The sequence below is a fragment of the Malus sylvestris genome, chromosome 3 (genome assembly GCF_916048215.2).
Source record: "Malus sylvestris chromosome 3, drMalSylv7.2, whole genome shotgun sequence".
Taxonomy (NCBI): Eukaryota; Viridiplantae; Streptophyta; class Magnoliopsida; order Rosales; family Rosaceae; genus Malus; species Malus sylvestris.
Window position 1 is genome coordinate 23,326,068 of NC_062262.1, and position 12,495 is coordinate 23,338,562.

At 36.2% G+C, this 12,495-nt stretch overlaps 1 protein-coding gene across 1 annotated transcript; it reads right to left on the reverse strand.

Moving 5' to 3' along the window:
• Nucleotides 1-7,155: 7,155 nt before the first annotated feature.
• On the reverse strand, nucleotides 7,156-10,744 carry LOC126614778 (transcription factor MYB46-like). Its single transcript, XM_050282438.1, has 2 exons — nucleotides 10,379-10,744; nucleotides 7,156-8,426 (listed from the first exon to the last, which is right to left on the reverse strand). Exons 1-2 carry the CDS (start codon nucleotides 10,675-10,677, stop codon nucleotides 7,682-7,684), a joined length of 1,044 nt encoding a protein of 347 aa, XP_050138395.1. The 5' UTR covers nucleotides 10,678-10,744; the 3' UTR covers nucleotides 7,156-7,681.
• Between the last annotated feature and the right edge of the window lie 1,751 nt (nucleotides 10,745-12,495).

Consider the following 12,495-nt stretch of genomic DNA (forward strand, 5'->3'; position numbering starts at 1 on the left):
TAACATAGCAAGGTTACCTTGGACAGTGTAGGAACAATAGGTCCAAAACACACTTTGTTAAGGAATTTTAACTTGGATTGTAATTTCGGTTGTCCAATCAGTTCTATGTTGTCACTCAATCAACAAAACATGGTTTGATATCGTCGCTTTTTCATTTATGTCGGTAGCTACCATATAAGTGAGAACATTATTGATGGTAATCTCATTTCAATTCCATTTTCTCATCCAAACTAGTATACTGGACCAAGAATTTCAAGTCTCAGGAACAATCCGGATTAATCTCATGAGATGGAAATGATTTGAGACAACGATAAAGTATGGATTCATTTTGTACCATGATCTTCCTCTTCTAGGGAAATGAATCTTATGAATCGAGTGATCTGTCATACTCTATGCCAGGATAGATTGATTGCTATCCGTCGGGGTATCGAACCGTCCAATAGAGGTAGCACACCCTTCGGGGATGTTGACACGTTGTCCATTTAAGTACGTCTATCCTTGAAAGTATGTTTACAACTGGTATATGATCTCATCACTTTAGCTAGATCAGAGGAATGCGTCTGGAGCAATATTCTGAAAGCTAGAATTCATCGCACTTGCTTATCACACTTGTACGGTGCAGGGATTGAGATGAGACATTGTGGGCAACCTCCATGCAAATTCGTATCGTTCTACAGGAATGATGATGTTCTTATCTCCCTCTAACGACGGGAAGACTGTCTCATTGATTGACAATCCGTAAATAATCGATAAATAGATCGATTGCAAGTGCTCTTAAAGAGCTAGTGTGAAGGAAAATCATAATCGACGAAGATGCACATCCTTCTTTGAGGACCCATGTTGGTACATTATGGCGGCATAACTTGACACATGGAATGCACACCCAAATCGTAAATACGAAAAATGTCAGGTTCGTACCCAGTAACTAACTGTAACATCAAATAAGTTGGGTGGCAATGGGCCTTAAGGTGAACCAACATAGCTACATACAAGATTGCATAGCCCTCGGCAGAAATTGAAAACTTGGTGCGTTCACAAGGTATGGGCGATCAATTAAATTGCACTTTATGATTGCTCTGCGAGGCTGTTTTGGGGTGAACATGGGAATTCGATGTTCAATTATAAACCCAAGAGACATGCAATACTTTATTGAAAAAACCGTTGATATAAACTCTCTGGCATTATCCAATCTCCCAGACTTTATGGGATAAGTAGGGTGATGAACCCTTAAAAATTGGCCAGAGGTTTAGCAACAATGTGTGTAGACAAACATGTCACCAATTTGTCGATTTATTAACCAAAAACACAAGTATTTATATGGTCCGCATTTTGGTTGGATTAGTCCACGTATATTCCCTTGAATCCACTATGAAAAGAGGGTTGTTCGTATCTTTGCTAGGAATGATTTAGAAAATTAGTTTCCCACAATGAGCAGAATGTGCTTGTAGGCACAAAATCCTTACTTTGGGTAAGGAGATGCGTCGTGGCATCATTGTTTAACCCAAGTGTCCCAAATGGTCGTGCCAAAGCAAGTAAACTGCTCAAATCACCAGGCTACATGCCGACTATATTTAGCGTGTTCCCAGTTGGGAGGTAGCCCATTGGTCTTAAAACAAAACTTCAGGCTTATTTTTGGAGGTGGTGAAAAGATATGCAACTTTATTTTCTTCAATGGTTTCATTTATGATCGTTGTCATCTCGAATATCCTTAAAACCCCAACGATGTTCTTTCGGAACGGTGAGAATATAAGGTCTCTTAAATGGTAATGTAGTACCATTCATACAATGAGGAGCGTGCCGATGCTCTTAATCAGGTTGGATAAACCTGAAGTCGTTGCTAGAGATGTGATTTGGGTATAAAGTTAGTGTGCGTAGTATTGCATTCATCCAGACATCTAACTTTCCCACATTCATACCTAATCACGTGTTTAATTGAATTCAGTCACATGTATACAAGAAACATGATTCAATTAACTCATTTTCGAGGACAAGATCGATAAGATTATCCATAACTAAAACAAACACCAAATGTGAATCCAAGAACATAGAAAAAATGTTCACAAAGTAAATAGTTTACTAAGGGGATTTGGCCAACAAGGCCATCCATGCCAAAATTCTGCTCTTTCAACAATGTTTGGTGGAGCAAATTAGTCTCACATATTGACTACTAGAATGGTACTCCTTAACAACTTTGGTAGGGGCACAACAGGTGAATAACCAATGACCTATTCCATCAAGACGGAAGTAGAGTGTGGAAGGTTGAGGTTTGGGAACAATATCTTTTATTCTTAAAGTTTTAGGTCTTAGATGCCAAAGATCATGCTTCGGGCATGATGCCACACCTTGGCAGGCCTTGATTCTACCATATGTTGTAAAAACAAACTCGAAATTGAATTGTGAAAGAGATAGACCCAGATTTGGATTTGGTAGGTTCTAGCCGAAGTTGGAGAAGTCTGTTCGGTAGGCCTCTGTCAAAGCAGAGGAATACCGTTTGGTGCATCTCTCCCGAAGTAGAGCATGCCTTTTGGTGCATCCTTGCTGAAGCAGGGTACCATCATTCAGTAGACTCTAGCCGAAGTTGAGTTGAGCCATTCGGTAGATTCTAGCCGAACTGGGTTTATACCGTTCTGTAGACTAGCTAAATCTGGGTCTATACCTTTCTCTCACGTTTGTGGTAGTAATGAGATCCGAGAATTTGGTAAACTTCCATTTTCTACACTGCTGCTTCAGGAGCGAGTTAGAAACAAGGAAGGACTAGAAAAGTATTCTCTAGTCAAAATTCGATCGGATTTATAAAATTCAGAATCATACTCATTCATGGATGTAATCATGGTGTGCTTCAGGCAATATCTTTCATGATTAGACAGTCCGTAAGAGCGAGCCAAAGAGCCATGAAATCCTTGTTCGAGAGGTACTTCCATTTGTAATGCTTCGGGCATAAGTATTTGAATAAAGATCATGGTAGAGACTTATTCAGCTTTTCCATGCCATTGTTGGCTTCAATGGTTTCTCAGCTTCTTGACAGTCAAGCGGAGATTCACGTCTTGTACCCCACATAAGGTGGTTTCTATTAGAAGCGTCCAATTTAGGAAAATCAAACTTGTTACGATACAACAATCCACTGAATTGGAGGGAACAAGATTGTGATTGGTACTATGGGAATGAATCATCCATAAGCATCAAAGTTAGAACATTCGAGTTCCAAGACATGGTTTTCATGAAAAACGTTGGGTTTTCATGGGTGTATTGTTTAAAAAAAAAAACCTCGGGTTTCAAAGGCACTAAATTTGAAACTACATGTTCAATTTAGTTTATGAACGTTTAGTTCATAAATGAGAGGTTCCTGTAAGAACGCATAATGCAATATGCCGATTTAAGTGTAGTGGATTTGAGTTGCTTTGGGAACTCAAGTGTGAGCGCTTCGGGACTACGAAAGGATGTCAACAGTTCAAAGAAGAAAAACAAATTATTGAATTGTTAATTCCAAAAGTGAGCTTCAGGCTAATAATTTTGGATTTCTTGTCAGATTAATAGACTGCTGGTCATTTTTAATTAATTCAATAGATCAGGACCATTCGGGGTCGATCATAGAAGCAAAAATAAAATTTGTCTAGGCCTTTAGATGATTTAATGTTGGTTGTAGGCCAGACATAAAGAATCAAGCCCAAAATTGGGCTTGGGTTGAATGAGTTGCAAACCCAGACAAAGTTGGGTTACGGGTCGAGGCAAGGAAATAACAAGAGATAATTTTAGGGTTGTGTGGGATAGCAGCGCAGCTTCAGGCTAGCTGCAGGTTGAAACAAGAAAAAAACCAGCCCCAAATTAGGTTGGGAATATCAGGATATTGCAAACTCTTATATGTTGATCCAAGGCAAGCCTAAAAACTGAAAGGCCATTCTGGAAAAACAAGTCCCGAGCCTAAATAGTGGGTTGGGTGGCACGTGGGTTGAGCATTGAGAGGCCCAAGGCCTCGATAGGTGTATCTAAACAAATCCGAGCGATGCTGGATGTGTGGAAGTCGCCGGGGAAGAAGGTGGCGCTGCCACGGCGGCGACGATATCAGTCCAAAATAAAAGGTCGGAATCCATGGAGCATCGACATAAAACAATCAAGATGTCAGAGAAGTCTAAAAAATCAGAGATTCTTCTGGAATCTCTTAAAATCTGTCAAACATTGATGGGATATGTCCGAAATCGTTGGAACGATTTGCCATGTTATTGCCATGGCCTAAACCATGGTCGGCATCGAGATTTCCTCCTGGAAATATGGTGACTCCAGCTATGCAGGCGACAAAACGCCAAAACGGTTCTGTCTCGAACCTCAGAATGGTTTTATGCATCCGGGTTTTGGGACAGAGACGGCTCGGCTCTTTTGGTTCGATTTTCTATTATTTAGGGTTTTTAGAACCCCAAATCATGCTTATATTTTATTTAGATTCTTTGACTCACAAATTCCACATAACGAATTTATAATTGCGTATGCATGAACATATATATATTGACAAATATATGAACATATACAATATATATCGGAAGGAAAATATAAATGTAGGGGGTTCATGCATCATAAGAATGTTTTCATGCTTCATGGTCATTTCAAATATCTTCCTTTATTTTAAGCGTACCTGATTGACTAAAAACAATAAAAGCCTTTGAATTTTGTAGAAGATCATTCTCTGAAAGCCATAATTTTATCTCCAATGCATTGTATCACGTTCAACACAGAAAAATTAAATGGAATCAATAGCATGTAGATCAATTCAATAAAATAATAATTTAATCATAAAAATAATGATTAAAACGTAATACTCTCCTGATTGAAGAATAAACTCTATTTAGCATAGCGTCAAGAGCGTGTTGATAACGTGTTGTATGCATAATTTACTAAATAATTATGGAGGCCAGGAAGAGAGGGGTGCGGCAATAGTAGAGAGAAGAGAGATATGTGTAATTGTGAGGTGTGTTCTATTTTACCCCATTGTGCCTTTATTTATAGTAGTTGGGAAGATTAATTCTTTACCCTAATATGATTACAACTCTAATAGGATAATATTTTCTCTAAGAGATATGGTAGAATCCCATAAGGATATCCTAGATATGTTAGGATTTACACAATCTCATTCTTAATCTGATAGGACAGCAACAATTAAAACCAAATTTCGGTTGGAATTAAGACGATTGACACAATCAAGGCTAGCCAAAATCAAGTATCACAATTGAAGAAGATTTTTTTTTTTTCCCCAAATGAAGAAGATTTTTGTTGATTGAAGTAAGCACGGGCCAAATAATGGCCAGCCATGTTGGGACTTATCCTGGTCATATAAAAAATACAAGCTTGGAAGAGAAATGAACCCGATCAAACACAAACTTGTCATTCTATATTCTCTTCAATTCCTATATTAGCGTAACGTAACCCTATTAGATTAGGTTTTATGCATTTACTACCCACACTTCTATTTCATTTTTTTCATTTTCTTTAAATTACACAATTTAGTTATCACATAGTATTTTAATTCAATTTGTCTGTTACAAATTAATTCATGCCCTCGCATTTCAATTCTTTATTTTATGCACTTCAATTCTTGTCATCATCTTTTTCAGTTTCATTTACATTCAAACACATTTATTCTAAGGTACTCGTCTTTAATATAATTTATTTTCTCTCAACTGGATTAATTTTAATCTTGTTTATTTTCAATTCCTTTCACTTTCTCACTTGATCTTTACCTTCACCATTTCGTTATTCATTCAACGCATTGCCTTCAAGGTAAAGAAACAAGCTAGCTAGGCCGAGAAAAGGTTATTATCGTTTGATCGTCAAATTCAAGGTGCAAACACAATCGCTTTTGCATATTTTCTAAATCGGCCATTGTAGGCCACGAGGTGGCACGCTTACTCATCTAAAGAAGGACCACAAATCCTTCTTGGCGACCTTCCAGGCCAAATAGAGGGAAATATGTTTGACAAAAATTGTTGCAGAAATGCAAGGAAGAACAAAACTTACCTATAGCTCTCCACATAAATACCTGGGGGAGAGGGCCGAGTTTATTTGTTTACGGTGAACTTTTCAAGTTGAGGAGTTTCCTTCGCGTAGGGGTTGTTTTAGAGGATTTTCTTCGTAGTTTACGTTTTCTATTGAACAAATTGAAGTATAAATAACACGTGGAGCTCATACTACAAAAGGAATATATATCTTTTTTGTAGAATGTGAAACTGTTTGATCTCTTTTTTAATCATAGAGACTAAACTTAGGCGTAATCATCGGTCATACAGATGTCAGTCTCAACTCTCAACTCTCGAGAAAAACAAGGTTCATGATAATTCATAGAAACACATGTCAGTTATGAATATGGTACGATAAAAATCTAAAGGCAAATGATAGCAATTAAGTAGAAGCACTCCCATCATCTGTCATTTGAAGTGAAAATGGGCACCTTGTCTTTTTTTGCATAACTAAATGTGTAATGCCATCATCACATTCCAAAGTTGCTTTCTATTCACTTCTGGAATATTTGGCCAAAATCTGTCTACGAATTGATTATAATTTAGGTGCACTAATTGTATTTGTTCCCATTTGGAATGGTAAACTATGATAATTGCTCTTTGGACAACCATATAGCCTAACTAACTAATTTAATAATAAATAAGTCCATGTTTCAATGAGAGCTTAAGCTGACTATGTATTGCTCTTTCATTGATGTTGAACTTTGTTATAACTATTAACAAGTGGACATGACAACAATTGAAGTGACAAAAACCTATTAGAGAAGCTATGATCATTTATATATGTTGCTATTTTCTTTGGAAGGAGAATGATAAATGTAAAAGATTAAAAAAGGTCGTACCCAGTGCACAAGGCTCCCGCTTTACGCAGGGTTTGAGAGAGGTAAATGTCGGCTAGCATTACCCCCATTTATGGAGAGGCTGCTCCCAAAAATAGATAAATGTAAAAGATTATTGTTATTAAATCAATTTAGTAAGGACGGCGCTCGAGTTTTTACGAACCACTCGAGTAAATGAGAATTGTTACTAATGCTTAAAAAAAAATTGTGTGTTCTTTCCTTGTTTAATTTCATTAGAGAAGAGATTGTCAATAACAATTTCTTTATAACTCAAGATAATATTTCGAGAAACAGAAAAATAGAAAAACGAGAGGGGACAAAAATATATTATATATCTTCATCAAATGTGTAGTACAACCTACTTATCTCCCACTGATAACAAAATTCCACCCACCATGCATTATTCTTTTTGTACATCTCATAATAACTACAATCGATATATATACCAACTAGTTATTATTATTAACCTTGATGTATCTCTCCCTACATTTTTATGTAGCTATTCACATCTTCCTTCACAAAGTATATGACACTCTTTGAAGCCTCTGAGCGCCATGAAAAAAGCAGATACATACAAGACTACTCTTCATTGTCACTTTATATATACTCAAGTGTGACCTTTATTTCAACCACCATGTCCCACTTCATCTGAGCTACCCTTGAACTCTTGCCTTCTGATACCATATATGGTAATATAAAAGTAGAATAAACACTGTTTTTCTACTTCTGCAGTCTATGACTAGGAACAATTTTCTACCAACCTTCAGGAATAAAGCAGGGATCCTCAATGAAAAAGATAAAAAGCAAGAAAAAGAGATGGAGGAATATTTGAAGGCTTATTCAACTTTGGTAGTCAAGAAAAGGAAATGAGGAAGATGAAACATCTTTCATCAAATCCTCCAAGTCCCAGTCCCCCATGGTGAGCTCTTCCTGATCATCATCGAAGTAATTCCCAACCCCAGTTATGCTCTCACCTTTAATATTTTTATTGCAGGTGAGGATGCTATTTATATTATTGTAGTAATTATTATTATTACTACTACTAGGGTTTCTATGATCCCCATAGATGGTTTCAGTTTTAATATTTTGATCTTCAGTGCTCACACTCTCAAGAGGAGGGACAAATATCTCTCCTTCTACCCCAATATCAACATCTCTACTCCCAAACACTCCATTTTCTCCAAAGTTATAACAATCACCAACACCACCAACAACAACTTCATTCTCCCTTTGTGTTATGCATGGGTTGGCATTGTGGTATCCACCTGCGCAGGGAAAGGTTAGGCCGCCATGATTTATATCGAGCATAGGCAATGGATCAAACATGTGGTTGAGGACCGTAGATTGCATGAACGATGGTGTTGAGTCCATGTAAATTGGCAACATGCCATGTTCTTGCCCGGGAGTAATGAACCCTCCGGTCACCATCACACAATGATCCTTAGGCTCTGAGGATGAATCGCTTGCGTTTGGTGAGCCATTTGAGGATGACAAATTCTTTAACCTTTTCTTTATTGTTGAATTCCAGAAATTCTTTATTTCATTGTCAGTTCTCCCAGGCAAGCGAGCTGCAATTTGGGACCACCTACACGTATAAAAACAAAATATAATTAAGAATTTAATGAGTCATATATCATTAATTAAAAGAGTTGGTTTTAAAAAGAGTGTTTCATTCTTGACCAACAAGAAAATATTTAAGTGTTTGATTTCTTTTTGCCCCAACAGCAAGCGAGTTTCATTATTGACCAACAAGAAACTATGTAGTCTAATATTCGCTTCCTAAATGCATAACTTGCATGCCTTCCAAACTTAAAACACAAAAAGATTTTGAGTGTCTTCGACTCAAAAATTAGAGATGTAAGACTCTTTTATTTTCACATCTTCACACGCCTTCTCACATGTAGCAATTTTTCAAACCAAACATTTTGACAATAGATATCACATTATGGTATCAATTTCTTTATTTAACTATAGCTTTTGGCAGCCAATGCCGTAGGAAACATTGAAGACACCAAAGTGAATTATACATTTAACAATATTGATGGTTAGTTTGCATGGAAGCGAGTCTCACATGATATTGAAATTGAAATTTGTAGCACTAATAGCATTATTCTTAAAACAATAGGGGAAGCGTTATTCTTAAAACAATAGGGGAATAGCAAATCGTGAATTGTTCTAATAAATAGGATATTCATTTTCAAAACGTTACGTACTAAGTTCAAATCCTTATCTCTTTGTAATTTAGATGAATTTAGTGCAGATAATTTTTAACTCAAAGGACCATACAGACCATGTATAAGATACCAACCCTTTTTCACTTTCATATATTAAAAACATTTAATAATTGAGGCTCAATATTTGTGATTATAGTCAATATTGGCGTACTCATCCCAAAAACAATAAATAAATATAACTCAACCAACTAGTTCTTTATGTATATATGATCAGTATTAAGATACAGGAAAAAAGTATTTTTGTATATATATGGAAGTATACATATGTCGTCTAAGGTATATATGTGTGCAAGCACTTTAAGGTTAGGGATCTCCATTTTATTCAAAAATTGGAGATTAGTTATGGGATCCACTCCACATCGAGCTTCAACGACCCTGAACGTCTATTTTGTAAGTCTCGATTCATAGATTATTCTTGCAAAAATTCAATTCAATCCAAAACCATTTGCCTATTTAACTATCACGATTAAATTTCTATGTTTTCTTATAACAAAATGTTCGCCAATTTCTTTGAACTCACTTAGATGCATCAAATATGTGGATAATATTTTATAAGGATGATCTAAAAAGTGCAACTTAAAAAAATAGACGGCTCAAATTGTTAAATTTCAATGCGGTGTGGGCCCCATAACTAATCCCCTTTATAAAAAATAAAGATCCTTTCACTTAAAAGCTTCCTATTGTATGTATTTTTGTTCAAAGATATAGTTATACTTTGAATATCCTTTGTAAGTGGATTAGCACCAAAGATACTAAATTGTATTTAACAACCTCTTGAACTAGTGGTGTTTCTTTTCATTGATAATAAATTTGTATTCGTTTAAACAAAAGATCGTAGTCGATGACATCTTTTGAAAGACACATGGCAAGACACATGGCATGTCAAATTTGGAGTCTATCCAGATCAAACTCAATTGTCAAACAGTCAACAAAGAGTGTAGAGGCCCCAAAATTTCAATGACTTGGAATGGGGATTGTATATTCTCAAAATGCCTTCTCATTATTTTTTGACCTCATTTTTTTTTTCTTATTTACTCTTCCACACCAAAGCTGTAATATAAAAGAATGCCATCTTATCCTATATAAAGTGCGTTTCATTGGACAAATATTTAGCTAATTAATTAGTAATTTCTTGTGCATCTGAATTTACTAATCACAACAGCATGCAGATGCAAAACATTTCACAAATAGGAAGTGATCACTTCTGGAAAGTGATGCCAACAAAAACAAAAAGTGCATCCTTTTCGCATGAATATTAAAAAATCAAACATGTAAGTAGTAAAAAGTGGCAATTGATAAAAACCTGTTTCCAAGGAGAGAATGTAAATGGATAATGAGCTCTTCTTCTTGGGGCGAAAAGGCGCCTCGCTTAAGGTCCGGCCTCAAGTAATTGATCCAGCGCAATCTGCAACTCTTGCCGCACCTCTGCAGTCCAGCATTTCTTGCCACATCACTCCAACAACCTTGACCATTGTTGATCATATAGCTCATCAGCTTGTCATCCTCCTCCGGTGACCACAAACCCTTTCGGAGCTTACTGTTAGAGTTGTTCTCTTTGTTATTCTTGCCTGCTGGTGCAGAGGAGGGTTCTGGCTTCCTCATTGTGACGAGAAAGTGATGGGTGAAAGGAGAGAGCTAATTGAGAAGTAATGTTTTGGATGTCTTATTCTCTCCCAACTGGTTTGATGAAAATATGTGATGAATTTATAGAGAAAAAGAGAGATACAAGGCTTCATATGGTGGGAATGATGATGATAATGATGATGGTGATGGTTGTGGGGTTGCTTACAATATAGGGAAGAGAGAGAGAAAGAGAGAGAGAGAGAGATAGGGGTTGGTTGATGGGTCTGAGTAGAAAACGGTTTGGAGAGGGACCTGGTATGAGAGAGATAGGTGGTCGTCTTGTCTTTTGACTCCATGACCTTTGTCCTTTTTTCTAAACCTATTTTCTTCATTCTCAAGGTAATCATAATATTATATGAATCATATAAAAGCATCAAAGAATTTTTCTTTTCTTTTTGGAACCAAGCCCAACATATGAATTTGCTTCCACTTCACATAATCTCTCTCTCTCTCTCTCTCTCTCTCTCTCTCTCTCCACACGTGTAGTTGAAGATAAAGAATAAGATAATCAAGAATATGCATGCTGTGCACTTATTGATCCAGTTCATCCAGCTTCAATGTTGATTGGCCATGAGATCCACATGTTAAAGCTTTTTTTTTTTTGGTCAATACATTTTTAAGCTTCATATGTATACATGAATTGAATATAGAAAAAGAAGTAGAAAAGACTCCAATGTGTGGAGAATTTATCCTTAAATTATATTCTCATATAAGAAAGGTGACAAAAGAAGTGATTTGGAGCTTTCACAATCTATCTGTTGAATACTTAAAACAAGTTAATATACTATTATATTGTACCTGGTGTTTTATATATGCATGTATCAGTTGAACAAGTGCAGTGAATCAATTATCAATTAACCTATATTTCCAAAGTCAATCCAAGAGTTAAATACTAACTCTAGGTCCTAAAATTGGTTTGACACCCTAAGTCTAATTTCGATCACAATGAAAAATTTCTCCCAAGTTAGCTGCAAATTGTTTGGACCACTATTAGAGATAATTTATTTATACACAGAAAATACATTCTTACCAGACAGCCTATCAACATAAGATGTTAATTTTGTGTCAATTCTTTAAATTTATAATTTAGCAACATAAAATAAAATGATTTAGATCGTTTGCTTTACAATCATAAGCTCAAAGCGGCTCCTTAAGACCTTTTCTATTGAGTCTATAGGTCTACCCGCGGGTCGAGAATTTGAACCCTACGGCGAGAGGGACACCTTATGAACCGAGCTTCTTCTGCTAAGAGGGCAGCAAAGCGCCTTAGGTTTTTCTGCCAATCCTTCAAGTCTGCGATTGATTAACACCCAGTTGAGCACTCACTTTAGATTGTTCGTTAGCAATCTATCCAAATCTTGAAGAACCAATTATATGTACCTGACTTTGCGCCTTGATATTTTTCAGTATTTAATTGATTAGTTAGTTTCAGCCACTTGTACACAGGTTCCATTCGTGGATACCATGGATTGGTTTCTCTAGTTTAATCATATTCTAAAGCTACAATAATTTGAAGGGTTCAGCATAAATATTCAAATAATGGATTAGAATTCAAGCAAGCCAGTCTCTTATGCCTTAAATTGGCAGTTTTGATTTGATATATTGCAACAGATCATTTGACTTATAATAACATCTTTTAGAAGCAACATATATTGCATGCTTGCACATTTCTTTACTAGTTTTTCCCTTAGCAAGAAATATATATATTGTATATTGTCTTCTGGGCATGCCGATTTGAGGTTTTTTCGATACAACAATATTGGGGGAAGTATGCGTCTATTGATGTTAAGCCATATA

What these genes read in the sequence shown, in the direction of transcription:
- LOC126614778 (XM_050282438.1), bottom strand. Translation starts at nt 10,677, where the DNA reads ATGAGGAAGCCAGAACCCTCCTCTGCACCAGCAGGCAAGAATAACAAA. An exon ending in CATTCTCTCCTTGGAAACAG is followed by an intron (nt 8,427 to 10,378) that starts GTTTTTATCAAT and finishes TTATACGTGTAG; the next exon opens with GTGGTCCCAAATTGCAGCTC.